Genomic DNA, 17,395 nt, shown 5'->3' with positions numbered 1-17,395 from the left:
ACACACAACAAAAGAGTTACATTAAATACATATCTTAGAACATCAAGGATAGCATTGTATTGAAGATGAAAAAGAAAGAATAAGCCATCTATGTTGGAGCATATATTGAGCATATATCTCCATATGTGGTTTTGGTACTTGATGACAATTCCTATGGACTAATGGTTGCCTTAAGTTACATTTATAGGATTTGTCCATAGGCACTTCTTGAAGTCCATCTGTTGGGTTCAAGGAGTTTATATGATGACCAAGATGGTATTCAAGGTATTATCCAAAAAATGGTCATAGAGACGCATGGTTGATCAAGATCTCAGACAAAGAGTAAATCAAGATGATCAACACACAAAGCGTACAAGATGTACCGAGAGGGATCAAGTGATCCCATGGTATGGTAAGCATTGTCCATTACGTGTTTGTGTACTAACCCATGGTCTTCGTGAGAGTTCTATGTGGGGGTTAGGTGTGTTTCCATGAGCTTGCGTCAAAGGGAAGATCTCATACAACCCATGGAGTATGACGTCAAGTTGTGATCGTCATCAAGATTGCGACGTGCAAGTTCAAGTGGATCAGCACGAAGATAGCATGCTTGAAGCTTGCCGTCCATTATGGTGGCAATGGACTTGTGAAGATATGCTGAAGAGTGGCTCACCCATAGTGAGTATGGGGGAGCAATCAACTAGTATTCATCAAGCCAACACAATCAAGAAAGGTGGTCCATCTTGAGGAAGCCAAGATCATCATCATCTAGCTCAAGAGGATGAGGTGCAAGGTATAGGTTTGCCCTTGATAGGTCTTCTGGTTAGGATAGATTGTTGTTCTATCAAGGGGGGCTCTCAAGTGAGTAGCTTGATCGTATCGTTCGTTGAGAGCTCAAACCATTTGCATCCTTGCATCATACTTCTTGGTTCTTAGTTGGTGTTTCTCTTTGTGAGTTTTAGAGCTTATGGTCATCTTCATGAAAAGCTCGAGTTCATCGAAAACGGAGTCCATATGCATCTACTATGATGTTTTCGATGTTGGAGTTTTTGCCGGTTCTTCATTCATAGAGATCTCACATCTCTATATCTTTGGCATATTCATAACCGCATGGTCTTAAGATTTCCAGTCGCTGTTTGGATAGCCCTTGTCGTCCTGAATCCAACAAGCTTGGGTTTGCTCGATTCGGAGCTCGTATGCGAAAGTTATGGCTGTTTCAGTGGCGAGCGGTAGTACCGCTCGACCTAGCGGTAGTACCGCTAGAGTTGGCGGTAGTACCGCTAGAGTTGGTGGTAGTACCGCTGGCCCTAGCGGTAGTACCGCTGGCTCGCGGTAGTACCGCCCCTGGTCAGCGGTAGTACCGCCCCAGGAGCTTAGTACCGCCTGCCTAGCGGTTGTTCGTGGACGGACCTTTTTGCGAAGACTTTCGTGGCGGTGGTAGTGCCTTTGCACTACCAAGGGCCCAGCGGTAGTACCGCTGGGGCCAGCGGTAGTACCGCTGGAGTGCCAGCGGTAGTACCGCTGCAGCTAGCGGTAGTACCGCTAGCTGGCGGTAGTACCGCTGGAGTACCGCTGGGGTGCCAGCGGTAGTACCGCTGCAGCCAGCGGTAGTACCGCTGGAGCTCGGGCAGAGAGTGGGGGTAACGGTCTGATTCTTCCCCCCACTATATAAAGGGGGTCTTCTTCCCCCTTGCCCAATCTATCTGTTGAGCTCTTGTTCTATCTCCATTGTTGACATTCTTAGAGCTTGATTACTCTCTATCCCTCCAATGATTCTTGCTTGTTCTTGAGGGAAAAGAGAGAGGAGATCTAGATCCACATCTCCACCAATCACTTTCTCCTCTATGTGAGGGGAACCCCTTGGATCTTGATCTTGGAGTTCTTTGTGAGCTCCTTGTTCTTCCTCTCATATTTCTCCATAGCTTTTGTTGTTGTGGAGGGATTTGAGTGTGAGGGACTTGACCACTTCGTGTGTTCTTGCCATTGCATTAGTTGCATCGGTTTGAGTTCTCCACGGTGATACGTGGAAGTGAGAAGTTGAGAAGCTTACTACCTTCGGTACTTAGTACCCTTGATATTGTTCTTCGTGGATGCTTTGGCGTCCTAGAAGCTTGGTGGTGTCTCGGAGCTCAATCATTGTGGTGTGAAGCTCCGGGAAGCGTCGGGGTCTCCAATAAGGTTGTGGAGATTGCCCCGAGCAATTTGTACGGGTACCGGTAACCGCCCCCAAGGGTTGCCACGTGTACGGGTTCGGTGACCGCCCCCAAGGGTTGCCATTTGTACGGGTTCGGTGACCGCCCCCAAGGGTTGCCATTTGTACGGGTTCGGTGACCGCCCTCAAGGGTCCCTTAGTGGAATCACGGCATCTTGCATTGTGCGAGGGCGTGAGGAGATTACGGTGGCCTTAGTGGCATCTTGGGGAGCATTGTGCCTCCACACCGCTCTAACGGAGATTAGCATCCGCAAGGGTGTGAACTTCGGGATACATCATCGTCTCCCCGTGCCTCGGTTATCTCTTACCCGAACCCTTTACTTATGCACTTTACTTTGTGATAGACATATTGTTTATTGTAATATATCTTGCTATCACTTAGTTGTTTATCTTGCTTAGCATAAGTTGTTGGTGCACATAGGTAAGCCTAGTTGTTTGTAGGTTTTGTGCTTGACATATTAATCGTTAGTTTTATTCCGCAGTTGTTCAAGCCTAAACCTTAACTATTTTAAAAGCGCCTATTCACCCCCCCCTCTAGGCGACATCCACGTCCTTTTCAATCTAGATACTAACTACGAACCCATAGGTCTGTGGTAAACTACTCACGCATCATGGAGGGTGATACGTCCCAAACGTATCTATAATTCCTGCTTGCTCCATGCAAGTTTTGGATGATATTGGTATGTGTTTTGTACACTTTTATACCTTTTTCAACATATTTGGACTAACCTACTAACTCAGTGCATCCAGTACCGGTTTATGTGTGCTGATGTGTGTGAATTGCAGGTTTATAACCATATTTACAATGCCCGAAAAATTCCACAAAAAATATATAAAAAATTGGCATTCCAGAAGACTCCAGACGACCGAAGGAGGGCCAGAGGGGGGCCACCAGGCCTCCAGGCGCACTGGTTGCGCGGCCTCCCCCTGGCCACGTAGGGAGGCCGCCTGGGTGGGGCCCACCTCCTCTGGTGCCCTACCTTGGCTCCTATTTTAACCCTCGTGGAGGAAACCCTGATTCCGGAACCCTTTTCTCAAGAAGCAATTCCGATCTCCACCGCCATCGCCAACAAGTTTCAGGGGACCAGAATTCTGATGTCGAAACCCTGTCGGGACGGGGAAGTGCCCCCGGATTCATCTCCATCGACGTTCCTTCCTCCCTCCATGAAGCGGGAGCAGTTCCTCCTTGGGGCTGAGGTCTTCTACAGTAGCTATGTGGTTAATTCTCTCTCCCATGATGTGATCTTGATTGTGATCATAGGCTATGTTAATCTAGGGTGACCCCATGATGTTTCCCCTTCTTCTATGTATTGGATTGATGTACTCACTTGATCTTATCTAGTATAATCCCCGAGACCATGGTGACAGCGGTCTATTGGACATGGATTAGAAGAATATTTTCATGAGTGATTTCCTCTTTTGTGAATTGATTGAAGATTGAGAGTCTCTTGGTGCTTGTCTTTGACTATCCTTGAGATACGTTGTGGTGATTGTGGTACTCTCTTTGGATGGCCGCGGTGACATTGGGAAATCCATAGATGAGAACTACGAACTTGAGGTGTGATTTTGTAGCCCTACATAATTCTCGTCCTCTCTTGATCACAAAGGAATGACCTCCGAGTACGTCTCCATTGCATGTTTTAGTGGAATTATAATGTGATTAGACCATGTTAATGTTGTTGGGAGTTGCCACTAGTGAAAGTAGGAAGCCTAGGCCTTGTTTCTCACCATTGTTACACCGTTTATGCTCACTTTTGTCACTTGCTACCTTGCTGTAATTTTTATTACAGAATTATATTACCTTGCTTTGCCACACCTATCACCCATATTTTACCATCTCTTCGCTGAACTAGTGCACCTATACAATTTACCATTGTATTAGGTGTGTTGGGGACACAAGAGACTTCTTGTTTCTTAATTGCAGGATTGCTTGAGAGAGGCCATCTTCAACCTCTACTTCCCTAAGTTCGATAAACCTTAGGTCATCCACTTAAGGGAAATTGTTGTTGTCCTACAAACCTCTGCGCTTGGAGGCCCAACATAGTCTACAAGAATAGAAGCGTGCGTAGACATCAAGCTATTTCTAGCGCCGTTGCCGGGGAGGTGAGTGCTTGAAGGTATATCTTTAGATCTTGCAATTAAATCTTTTCGTTTCTTGTTTTTATTTTCACTAGTTAGGCTTATGAAAAACTGTCGTCTTAGTTCGCTGCTTGGGGAAGGCCGCTTTACCACACCCGTGGTAGAGAAGTATTTAGGTATAGAAGGAATAGAATGTCTATGCTTCCGTTGCAATGCACGGGCAATTATTAGTTGAGTTATAAAATACTTCCTCCGTCTCAAAATAAGTGTCTCAGATTTAGTACTAAATTAGTATAGATTTTCTACTAGATTAACTATACTTATTTTGGAACAGATGAAGTAGTTACGTTTATTGATTGATACTGTTTATCATAGAGTTTTTTTTTCCGAACCTTGCGAATGAATTTGTGCTTGAGCTTAAAATCTAACATGTCCATTAGCAAAATCATTTCTCCAGCACACAAGACATCACAGTCCTGCCGTGCCCCACAAACCAAGAAGCTGTTCCGGCGGGCCCACGCGACATGGGGCCAGCACAGCTCGCGGGTAGCTTGTGGCAGCGTACCAGAAGCATTTCCGGCACCGAAATTTCCATCGATCTGGACGCCCCCACCGGCCGGTCGACCCTCCACCGCCACCTACCGGCCCCCTCGCCGTCGCCGTCGCCTCCAGCCTCCCCTCCGCCCCCAAAACCCTAGCCCCGGCCCCGGCCCCGCCGCCCCCGCCCCCGCCATGTCCACCAACGGCAGCTCCCCGGTACGTGCGCCGCCCTCTCGCCCCGGTCCACATGTCTCTGAAATTTCCCGACTTTGGTGTCTCCTCTGACGATTTGCTCGGGGGTGGGGAATTCTGCAGAGGGTCAGGGACACGGAGAGCAGCCTGGAGAAGGTGAAGCGGCAGCTCTCGTCGGGATCCGGGAGGTACCTGCTGCAGGGGCCCCTGCTGAAGCGATCTGAGACGGTATGGCCGGCGCTCATCTCTGGGGTTTATTTGTTAGGCGTGTAAATATTCGATTTTGGTGATAGATTTGAACTAGTGAGGGGTGTAGCCGTCGAAAACTTAGGTTTAGTGTCTCAATTCTGCGCTTTTCTATTTGATTTCCTGATATGATTTGATCGATGTACTGGGTATCATATGAAATTCGATGAGTAGCAGCTAGGAGTGCCGCATTGCTCTGTGTCCTTATGCGCGAATCAGTATGTTATGTTCTTGTATTCAATTCGAGCAAGGAGAGAAAGGGAAAGCAAAGTGGATCTTGCTCCATGTGTTAACTGGTTAAAACTGAGAAAGATGCTAGCTATTGATAATACTAGATGTTGGACTAGATAGCCAGGCTCTGAATAACTGTTTCCAAATGAGTCCAAGAGGATCCTGGTGAACATAGTTTTCTGCTGATTACCTTTTTTACTTGTGAATGGCTTCTACTAATTTCACTTTTGAACTGATATTATCTTCTTTCAAACAGCTACGTAAATGGAACGAAAGATGGATAATATTGGACCCAACATCTGGCAAGATGGAATACAAGTACGGAACACCTTGTGTTTTCTAACTGAGAATGCCAAAGAACATTTCCACAGCCATCTCCTTATCTATCGTGTTTTTCTTTTTCCAGACTTCGGAGGAATGAAACTGCCGTTAAGGGAGCCATTCTGTTTGATGCTTCAAGCACCATTACTTTGTCTCCTGTAAATTTTCAGTAAGATTGGTCCCTGAACATAAACTTTTTGTTGGTATATTCTTTTTAAATTTGAAGGTTGTATAATACCACTTCAATTCTTACAGTGGCATGCCAAAGTATGACGGATGCTGTTTCTGTATCCTTTATACGTCTGATGAGCTTTAAGTTCCTTTTTATACCTGAGTATATCCTTGTAGTTTTTAGTATTCCTTTACTATAGTAGACATTGGAACTCCTCAGAAAAAGGATTACTTTCTTTGCGCTGAAACTCCTGGTGCTGCCAAAGCTTGGGTGTCTACATTGCAGTAAGTTTTCTGATCCATTACCTGTAACACATTGTTAAATGTTCTGCACCGGCATGCAAATTTATGTTATGCTTCTTCAGTATAATATCTAGTGCAAATGCTCAACTCAGCCCAAACACAGAAGCTATATAATTTGAGCCATTCAATCGATGTAATAATTATTGCCTATTTGACACAAGATGCTAACAGTGCCACTGTGTCACTATCCCAGCAGAAGCTTGCACTCCCATTGTGTAGATTTAAACGATGTGTTAGATCCATTGCACAGCTCATTATCAGAGTTTGCATTTTTTGCATTATATATGCACCTCTTAATTCTGTATTCCAGTAAAGTATAACTACTGTAGAAGATAAGGCTTTTGAATGGAACCAAAAAATTATATGTTGCCCTGAACTGCTTTTAACTTTAGGAGTCTTGGACCAACTAGTTGGTACATTGCCGGGCTATGCTATGATCTCGTTTCCTTAGTTAACTAAATTTGTACTAGTACATACAGTTGTTCAACTATTTGGTACTGATAAAATCTTTAATTGACAGTGCCACTCAGTTAGTACTACAAGCGCATAAAGAGGCAGTAAATTCTTTAGCTGGGAATGGCTCTCCTTCTACATTAGGCACAGTTGCTACTGCAGTTGCTAATGCTAATGCAACTGCTTTGGAGGCAATGAAGGAGATAGACGCAGCACTGAAGGTTTCAATGAGGGCAGCTCTTGGGTTGGGTACAAATAATTCGAATGCGGGTCAACTTGATGATTTAACTATCATGAAGGTATGCATTCATCTCAGCCTAGATAGATAAATCTTTTATCTGGATCTCTTGCTTCATATTGTTATTAACTGTAGCTGGTGTGACCATTCAAACAAAATTTTCCAGCATGATTCATTGTTGAGTTGTCTTGACTCATGAGTATATATTGCTTTATTTTCGAATATGTTTATATTGTACTCCTAATAAGCATTTTATTTTATTGTCACACAATGTACATACGTACGGTCCACTTATCGATGAAAAACAATTCATTATTCACACCCGCACTTAATCACGAATATCATCATACAGGCCATTGCAAACCATGGTCAAACTGTTCTCTCTATTGGTTTCCTTATATTGTACTAATTTTCATAAAAAATACAAATTCGTCATCCCTGCCATTCTTAATATTAGCTCGCTTGTCTTAGACCAAACTGACATATTTTTAATAAACTTGGGGAATTCATTGCTAGGACATAATACTCCTTGCTTATTGTATGCAATTTCGACCTTTTGTTTTGTGGCTAGCATGTCATCGTTCCAACTTTATACTGATCAGCATAATTTCTTGAACCTTGATTACCATGTCTAATTCTGTTAAATGATTACATCTTTGGGCACTAAGTTGTATGGTGGTGTAATGGTAGCTACATGATTTGGTATCCTTGTTGTATACATGCCAATTGATTTGGTCAATTCTTTGTGTACTGTGTTAATGTTTCCCAGGAGACTCTCCGAGTGAAAGATGAGGAGTTGCAGCATTTGGCTAAGGACATCCGTGCTCGTGACGCTACAATCCAGGAAATAGCAGACAAGTTAACAGAGACAGCAGAGGCTGCAGAAGCAGCAGCATCCGCAGCTCATACAATAGATGAACAGAGACGGCTTTTATGCTCAGAGATTGAGCGCCTGAAAAAAGCTATGGAAACACAAATGGAACAATCCATGCTTAAGGTCAATATTATGTTCTGTATTGCTTACTACTACCTCTGTTCCTAAATTTAAGACATTTTTGCAGTTCGAATTGAACTGCAAAAACGTCTTGTATTTAAGAACAGAGGTGATATTTTGGAAGATTTAAGTGCTCTGAACTCAAATGCTAAATATGGTCAATGGATGTATGGCAGCTACGACAATCTGAAGAGAAGGTAATTAGCCTGAGCAAAGAGAACGACCAGTTGCTGAAGGAAAGAGACGCCGCATTTCAGGAAGCATATATGTGGCGCACTGAACTAGGAAAGGCTAGAGAGCAAGCAGTGATACAGGAAGCAGCAATTGCCCGAGCAGAGGAGAAGGTAAGGGTGACTGAAGCGGATGCCACGGTTCGGATAAAGGAAGCCGTTGAAAATTTGCATGCTGCTGAGAAAGAAAAAGAGGAACTTCTAGCCCTTATTGGTGTTCTCCAATCACAAGTGCAGAGGTTTGTGTCTCTGTTTCATTCCTTCGGCACACAAGATCAAGATGAAATCTGCATAGCATATAGACTTTGTATATATCGACATGAATCTACATCATGCATTACCAGTGATGACTAAAAGATAAAACCATACTGATGCAGAGAACAAAGCAGCACGAAGCAAGTATGTGAGGAGAGATCCGAGTCATGCTCCGGCGCCGACAACTCCCCTCCGCTGACGAAGCACGTCGACGCATCGGACGACGACGTGGACAAGGCGTGCGTGAGTGATTCGAGATCGGTCCTGGTCTCCAGCGAGAGCACGGAGGTCCAGCTGGCCGTGGATGGGGTGGACATCCGCCCCATCGGCGACCCGGTGTGGGGCGGCTTCCAGCAGTCGGAGGCGCTGATTGCTGACGTGCGCGAGGTCTCCCCGGAGGCGGAAGGCAGCAGCCTGGATATCCCTGTGGTGAACCCGCCACCGGCCAATGATCATATGCAGGGAGGGGCAACACATCCCTGAAGGCCTTTGGGGCTGTGAAGTTGCTTTCTTGGATGGCTTGTGATTATTGAGGAGACTGACAAGGATTTGAATCCTCTCGAGAATTACTTTTGTGTTTTTATTTTCTTTTTTTTTTGTGCTGCTTCCGGGTTGTGTGTCCGTTGTATTTAAGTATGCAACTCAATAAAAGATGATAGCGGTTTGTCGTGTGATTGTAAATTATTAACGTCATCTCCTTTTGCCATTGATTCGAACTATGTTCATGATTCAACAAATGTGATGATAACTCAATTGGAAGGGAAATCATAGAATTGATACCATTTTTCTCACTGTTTTCCCTTGAAAACCGCCTCAACTATCAGTCTTATTGGCTTGACAAATAAAATCATATTTTTGTTGGTAAACCAATATGTACTGATTCCAGCTCAAGAAAATGTGTGCCAATTCGATTGCCAGCAAATATTAATCACATGGTGATTGCGTACAAAATGTTTGTGCCCTGGTTACAACATGCGCGCAAAGAAAAAAAACGAGGTCTAAGCTGAAATCGATTTCCAAGATGTTTTGAAAATGAATAACATGTACTCCATCCAGAATTACTTGTCGTAGAAATGGATAAAAATGAATGTATCTGCAACTAAAATACATTTAGATACATCCACATTTCCTCAACAAGTAACTCCAGACGAAGGGAGTATAAGAATTTGCAATAGAACAGATTTCCTGCAGAACCGGTGCAAAAAGCATATCTTCCAAACGAACCCTAATTAGAAAAGGAGCCAAATTTATACAAAACCAGCACACAAACTTGAACTTTCTGCAAAACAACAGCATTTCTAGTGCTGATACGTCATACGTGCATCACAGCCACTCAAGTCAGCAGCACGAACATGTCAATCTGCTCACATTGCTGCCACAGTTTTACACAACAACAGCAACTCAGACAGAAATAAATACATACAATGGCGGAGGCGGCGAAATGCGGTCACAAAATCAAAACCTTACGCTTCAATGGATTAGCAAATAAGCCGGACAGTCCCCCGAACTTCTAGTTCTTAGCCTCGACGTCGTTCAGCCCCCCTCTCGGGCTACCGGCATTGCTCGGCGGCTCATACTCCTGGGTCGGGAAGACCTCCGATTGCAGGCCCGTCGAGATGTTGTTCACGTGGAGCCAGGTCAGCTCCCACAGGCTGTCGCCCCCTATCGTGCTCCTCTTGGCGAGGATACCCCTGCCCTTCATCGCGACCAGGATGTTTCTTAGAAGGTCCGGGATCAGCTCCTGAAGCTTGTCGCTGCGCTTGCCACGGACCTTGGTCTTGATGCACTTCTCCATCCTGCTGAGGACCCCCAGCCACAGCTTGCAGAAGCTGCTCAGCCCGAAGAGGTCTGGTAACAGCTGAAGGTAGGCCTTTGCTACCAGTTTCACGGCGAGCACGAGGGATCCTTCCATGTTCCTGTGGTCTTTCTGTGAGTGGTTTTGGGCGATTTCCAGCAAGTCGTCCAGCAACGCGAATATGATGTGATCAAAAGCGTGTGACCATGTGGTGGGCTGGAGACATATCCCTTCGGTCGCTGTTAGGCATCGCTGGAGTGAAACCAATGCGTGGTTTCGCACCTCCTCTCTCTGGTCCAAGCTCAGTTTTTTCAGCGCTTGCAGCAGTTTGAGCCACATCTCCCTGATTGCTTCCATCCCTCTATCAGCTTCTTCGCCTGGCTCTTTTGTATCTTGCGACCACCGGGCAAGATTAGTGACCGAATCGGCCATCAAATCCAGGGCGCGGATGGACCTGTCTGTTAGACCAACCCTGGACTCGGCAAACTGTCTCGACGCTTCAATGCAGAAGGCGTAATTTGATTTTGAGAGGTGACCCTCTGACATGATAAACATGATAGCCTCAAAGCCTACTCCTGAAGCATCTGGGTGGCGAGCTGTAATGGAGAGCAGCAACACTACAGTTCTCCAGCCCATCTGTGATTTTATGTGTCCCGCATTTGCTTTGACAAGCCGTGCAACCTCTTGCGTAATGTTCTCACAGTATGCATCTGCTACACGTGCATCCAGCTTGAGAACTAATTGCAATGACCTCAGCAAGTCGTCAGCAAGGTTCTCTTTGTATGGAAGTAACCTCTGGCATATCCGCAGAAGTCCAAAAATAGCTTTCTCCACAAGGGCGCATGGCATGACCGTGGACTGAACTATGTTGGCAATATGCTCATATACGCCTTGCCAGAGGAGCACAATTCGATCTCGATTGTTAAGAGTGATGGCAATGAGAAGTTCCAAGCAGAATACTGCTGTGTCTTCGTCATCTGGCGAGCTAGCAACCTTTTGAGGCCGCCCTGCAGCCCATATCAGTGCCCTGGCAAGCTGCAACAGTGAATCAGGTTGCAAAACTTTGCTCTCTGTAAATATACTATCAATGCGGCACTTCTGGATTGTCTGAAGAGTCCTCTGGTGGGCAGCAAGTTGCTGCTCAGTTGGTTGTGATCTTGGTTCCTCACTGTCAAGAGAGAGTAGCTGACTAAATCTTCCCATGAGTCCAGAGGATTTCCGAGGGGTGCCCATCACTGGAATGTGAGATGTGGAGATTGAGCTAGGAACAGGCTTTCCTTGGACAGTTTCAGCAGAAACTTCTGAATCATCAGCTGCATCACTAGCAACACGGGCAGGAAGAAGCCCTAGCTTATGCAGTCTCAGGATGCAATCCAGTACATTCCTCCAGCCAGTACGTATGTAATGCCCATATTTATTAGCTATGATAAACAATGTCTCAGTTGCCAATCTAGCCTTCAGGTCATCTCCAAAGGCAGTGACTGGTTCCTCGACCAAAGAGGTATTCAAAAGAGTGGTGAATTTGCAGAGAGAAACAACAAGATCATCCAAAACGTCTTCAAGATGATGAAATGCTGAGATCTTTGCAATGCCCAAGAAGCCATCCACACAGGTCAACAAAACTTCTTCATGTTCCGAATGATCAAATACCACTGCAATGGCAGCAATAGTAGGGCCAGACATGATGGCAAACATATCGTGGTCGAGGAAAGGCTGAGAATCACCAACGATATACTGGGGCGTTGACTTGGACTTCCGCATTAGATCTATCCAACGGCTGGGAGACATTTCCAAATATCCCATGCTCTGCTCGGGCGTGGTCTTAATCTCATTTCGGCAGATAGCATGGTATAGCTCAGACAACATCTCACGTGGGAGGTCACTACCCCCATTTATGTTCCTGTTGTTTTTTATGAAGTCCTCCTCAGTCATCTTCTTCTTCACCTGCATGTTATGCTGATCAGTGTTCAGCATTATAATTGAGTAAGACAGCAGCAAAGCAGTATCCTTATTTGCAAAAGCTTGCGGAGCCTGCTCATAGTATCTATCTGAAAAGGCCTCAAGAACCCTCTGTATCTTCTGAGATTCTCCAGGTAGTCGGAATGTCTCCAAAAATAACCTCAGAGCTGTATCCAAGTTCATCTCCTGGAAGTCAAAGGTCTGAGCAAACTCATGAAGCACCTGAACACAAAACTCGTCATGATTGCCGAGAAAGTCTCCTACGAGATTCTTATCCAGACCAGCTGTGTAGCGGAAAAAACAAGCCACGCTCTGCGGATCAAGCTTCTCGGGCAACAGATGATTGCCTTGAAGGAACTCCAGACCTTTCTTCGGGTCCCTGTTGAAGTGATCAGCACCAATCATTAGCCTCCTCTTGACATACTTCCTTTGGCGGACAAATTTCACCCAATGCTGAGGATCCGAAAAATTCTCGCACTTAACCGTCCAGAATGGAGCATATTCATCAAGTTCCACAGACCTTAGTTCAGGGCCAGAGGTTTCATTCCCAATCCGATCAGCCATTCCCTGAATCACAGCAATCAAGCCTTCCAGAGCAAGAATGTGCATAGAAGACAAGGGGCAGTTAATAGGAAATGCACTCTTTGATAGAAGATTTGCAAGCTCCTCAAACACATTCCTGCATGTTATGTCACAGTCAAGATTGGCGTACATCTCCACCATAAAATTCTTCTGCCGACAGAAGTCTACAAGAGCTTCCATTGCAACCTCCTGCTGATGATATGTTGCTCCAAATCGGGGCTGTGCGAGCCTTAGAATTATGCAACAAAAGAAGGCCTCAAGCTGCATCTTGAGCTCATTACGAAGGTGATGGTAAAGATTCAACACGATGCTGCACACCACTGAAAGAGTAAGCGGGCTTATCGATAAGCCAAGTTGCATTAGGTTTCGGAAAAGCTCATCTTGGACCAGCGACAGCAGCTTTGGATGCCTCCCAATTGCAGACCCACCAAGCTCTATCGCTGAATTGATCAACTTCAGAGCAAACAAAGGTTGACCTTCATCATACCCGTTCAGCTCGACACCATTGAGGAGAGAGCATAGGAAATGGAAAATCTCCTCCATGCAAGGAATTCCATATGGCTCCACAACAAGGACACTACCATCCGGAGAATTCTCATCAGGTGTACCTGCTTCTGACACATAGCTTCCGTTTCCATTTTCCATTTGCCCGCCACCAAATGGATGATTCTTATCCATGCCACCCATCTGCACGAGTACAACACAGAAATCAATTGTAACCAAATGGAGCAAAAATGACATCTAATACATGAGAATGGTACATGATATAAAAATAAATGCCAAGAAGCTAACCAAAATTCCAAACTTGTATAAGATCAGGACCTCAGGTGTGATCTGCGGTGTTAGCCCATACGGGGATCCAAAAGCTTGTTTAAATTCTGAATTCTTTTGATAGCAGTCTACAGATTGCATATAATTTGAATAAAAAATTCTGAACTTGAACCCAGGTTGAGTAACAAAATGACAAATTTGGCGGTGAATAGTAGCAAATGGATCTGAAATTCCATGTTGTGGTAGACGGATCTTGTGTGAATGTTGGCATAAACTTTTCAACACTTTTTGGGATCTCCAATGAACTGATTGTGTCAAAGGGTATGCTTGGTTTGAGCCTCAACTAGCCTCAACTCAAAAAAATTGGTATGACCAAAGCGATGACAAATTTGGTAGCTTGTTTATGTTTGGATTGTGGCCATTTGACCATCCAAAATTTTGGCAAAACAGACCTCTTGTTTGGTTTGCAAGCAACTGTGATTTCCTGACCACGCTAGTCTTGCACGTATTTAAACAAGCTATATTTTGTCTACTTATAGGGGACTTACAAGGGCTGAAGCTATCTGTTTTAAACCTGCCCTAAGATTGTCTTCCATGGCGCGGCCATGCCGGTGCAAGATAAACACAACTCTGGAGGGCTCAACCATCGATTGCAGTGTTCGCATACGCAATAACATTATGGGATTAGTTTTTTTGTGCATCATTTAGTTCAAACGGTAGGGAAAACAATCACCTTCTGCTACCCAATTGAGTTCCACCTTATCTGTTATCTCACATTCTCACTCGATGAGTTGATCGGGACCAGTGCAGCATAATCAGTTAGGTTCAATCCATCTGTCCCAATAATTGTGATATTGTGATTCATAGTAGCATTTACTGTGTGCAATGCTGCTGCATTCTTGGTTACAGCAAAATGAAATATCGTAATTTTTGTTCTAGGTTTAAGAGTGAGGTGCGGTGTTGACTCGATGGATGGCTGGTAACAAACTAATAATGGCGAAAGCAGAAGCTGGCATTACAAAGAACTTACAGCATACCTCTGGTTTGACAGCGGCGTCGTGCGCATCGCCGGCGCCTATGTGCGGGAGGCGGGCGAAGACGAGGCGGACGAGCTCGTGCATGGCGTGTCGGGAGAAGCGCTGCAGGAGGTCGCCCTTGGCGGCGGCCTGGTGGACGACGCGGAAGCAGGTGTTGACGGCGGTGAGGACGTGCTGGTCGCCGAGCGCGGGGGCGGCGGGGGCGCGGAGGCAGGCGAGGAGCGCGTGCAGCATGCGCACGAGGACGTCCTCCTCGGCGGCGGGCTCGGCGCCGGCCTCGAAGCGGCAGCAGGCGACGGCGTCGACGACCTCGCGCAGCGCGGGGCCCGGGAGGGCGGGGGCCGCGCGGGACATGACCTCGTGCAGCGCGGCGAGGGAGGCCGAGGTGGCCTCGGCGCCGGCGTCCTCGGACCGCACCGCGTCGAGGAAGGGCCGCAGCGCGGCGGCCGGGAGCGAGTGGTGGGGGGAGGAGAAGGCGAGGCGGCGCAGGGACTTGAGGGAGGCGACGAGCGGGTGGTCGGCCGCCGCGTCGTCGGCGGCCGCGGCGCGCGGGTGGCGGAGGCCCCGGCGCATGACGGCTAGCACGGCGCTGGCCTGCGCGGAGATCGCGCAGGCCAGGGCCGCCGGGTCGGCGTCGTGGGGAAGGGCGTGGTGCGGCGGCGACTCCTCGGCGATGGGGTCGATGCCGCCCGAGTTGAGCGGCCTGGGGCGGCCCATTTGGGTAGCAGTCAAGGGCGGGCTAGCTGGGTCTGGGTCTTGGGGCGGGGGGCGGCATGGGGGGTGGATCTGGGGCGGAGATCCGGCGAGCGGCAGCTCGGGGGGGGGGGAGAGACGGCGGGGAGGGGAGTGGGAGTTCGTGCGTGCGTGCGTGCAAGCCTGCTTTTTTCCCCTCCTCGTGTCCGCTTTAATTTTTCCGCCGTGCCGACGATGCGTCGGGGAAGGGAAGCAGAGCTGGCGGGGTGGACTGGGGACGGACTTCCTTCCTTCCGCTGGTGCTGGTGGGTGAACAACACAAACGAAACCGGCGAGCCGAGTCGAGTCGTCGTTGCGCGTCGGACAGAACCAGGGAGCGAAATGCGGTCACGATGGAAATCCGCTGCCGCCTCGCCAATCACAAAGAAAAAAAGAGTTTTTTATACCGTATGTCAATGGCGTATCATAGCTTTTAATTTTTTTATAATCATTTTTAATTTATTAAAATAATAAGTTAACTAACTAATGTAGTCAGTCATATCCTATTTTGTTGAGAAATCAACCCGTTCATTGTTAAAATTGAACGGGACAAGCAAAGCAAAACAAAGAGGCTATATGAATTGATCAATGAACTGTTATCTTATTTCACTCATGGGGTAGAGAATGTGGGATCAGATGACAAACTGAAGGTGGTGTTCTATTCTATTTCTCTACAACAATACAATCTTACATTCAATACATTCATTCATCAGCAAACAAATCCCCACAAAACAAAATTTCTTGCCGGTGCTTGGCACACGGATGGAGGCATGCGGAGGGGATCTCACCAGATGATGAGTTTCTGTCGGAGGAGGGGATATGATGAGGGGAGCAAGGGTTAGGCGCCTCTATCTGGCCATAAGGAGTCGCCGTTGTCACGCCATAACCTCGGAGTTCCCCGTGTGAGCCATGGAGGCCCGCCTCCACCGGCAAGTACTTCGCTCCGTCGGGCCTTATCCGCGCGTCGCTGCCGTTCTGCATCGAGCAGACGCATCATCCCAAGTCGATGTAGCTGTCGCGTTGATTTGATCCAGAAGCTGTGCTCGAGCGCCGAAACGGGGGCAGCAAGCGGGCAGAGGTACGACCGCGGAGGCGGGTGGGTTGAGATCGACAGCAGTGGTGGTTGAGGTCGGCCGCGGCGGCGAGTGGTGTGGCAGCGGCCTGGGCACAGGCCAGGGTGGACCAGGGTCGACGCGATGCGCTCGGGCGCCGCGATGGGGGCAGTGAGCGGGGAGAGGTACAGCCGCGGAGGCGGGTGGGTTGAGATCGACAGCGGTGGCGGTTGAGGTCGGCCACGCCGGCGAGTGGTGTGGCGGCGGCCTGGGCACAGGCCAGGGTGGCCCAGGGTCGACGGGAGGAGGCGATGCGTACGGGTATAATTTTTGCAACGTCTCGTTTTTTCCTTTTGTGTTGCAGATAAATGATGGAGCGCGGGTTGAATAACAAAAATTACGGGGGTTTTTATAAAAATACCGTGGTGGATTTTCCGACGGAAGCGATAGCCGCTTTATTATTAGGCATAGATGCCTTTTATTAAGTTGGTCAAATTGATGACCTAGATACACGTGCCGGACTTATAAACTGAAACGGAGGAAGTATGTCAATGGCGTATCATAGCCTTATACTCCATTTATACCTAAATAATTATAGTTGGAGACAACTATTTTAGTTTTCCTCAACTACATTTATTTACATACAGAGGAACTAAACACACCCTCACGCTACGACATAGCACACCTACGCTCCACGAGGGAGAAAGACGCACAACGTCGCCACTGTCGAGTCCACACGAACAAAGATCTTCACCCGAAGCCCTAACACAGAGAGAAGAACCACAACGACGTCTTCAAAAAGAACGCGTCACCCACAGGTGTCTCCGTCGTCGACACCAGGGCGCAGAGCTTTCACTCGGCAACTCACCCGTACCACCACGAGGCCACCATGTGAAACGCGACGGTGTCGGATCCCCGTATCCAGATCAGGACGCCGCCCACTGTGAGAGGAGACGCGTCCGAGCTACCCGGCGCCACACCTCCCGTTGCCCACACAAACCACGAGGGGAGCCACCACCATCACAA

At 47.3% G+C, this 17,395-nt stretch overlaps 2 protein-coding genes across 2 annotated transcripts; one reads left to right on the top strand and one right to left on the bottom strand.

The window, feature by feature from the left end:
* Nucleotides 1-4,755: 4,755 nt before the first annotated feature.
* Nucleotides 4,756-9,206, top strand: LOC123447008 (differentially expressed in FDCP 6 homolog). Its single transcript, XM_045123561.1, has 10 exons — nucleotides 4,756-5,023; nucleotides 5,123-5,227; nucleotides 5,733-5,794; nucleotides 5,883-5,966; nucleotides 6,053-6,084; nucleotides 6,172-6,253; nucleotides 6,792-7,023; nucleotides 7,732-7,959; nucleotides 8,133-8,425; nucleotides 8,564-9,206. Exons 1-10 carry the CDS (start codon nucleotides 5,000-5,002, stop codon nucleotides 8,922-8,924), a joined length of 1,503 nt encoding a protein of 500 aa, XP_044979496.1. The 5' UTR covers nucleotides 4,756-4,999; the 3' UTR covers nucleotides 8,925-9,206.
* Nucleotides 9,207-9,670: 464 nt separating this feature from the next.
* Nucleotides 9,671-15,562, bottom strand: LOC123447007 (ARF guanine-nucleotide exchange factor GNOM). Its single transcript, XM_045123560.1, has 2 exons — nucleotides 14,586-15,562; nucleotides 9,671-13,464 (listed from the first exon to the last, which is right to left on the bottom strand). Exons 1-2 carry the CDS (start codon nucleotides 15,300-15,302, stop codon nucleotides 9,952-9,954), a joined length of 4,230 nt encoding a protein of 1,409 aa, XP_044979495.1. The 5' UTR covers nucleotides 15,303-15,562; the 3' UTR covers nucleotides 9,671-9,951.
* Nucleotides 15,563-17,395: the final 1,833 nt, after the last annotated feature.

This window comes from Hordeum vulgare, chromosome 4H, assembly GCF_904849725.1.
Source record: "Hordeum vulgare subsp. vulgare chromosome 4H, MorexV3_pseudomolecules_assembly, whole genome shotgun sequence".
Taxonomy (NCBI): Eukaryota; Viridiplantae; Streptophyta; class Magnoliopsida; order Poales; family Poaceae; genus Hordeum; species Hordeum vulgare.
This window is presented reverse-complemented; position numbering and strand designations above follow the sequence as displayed.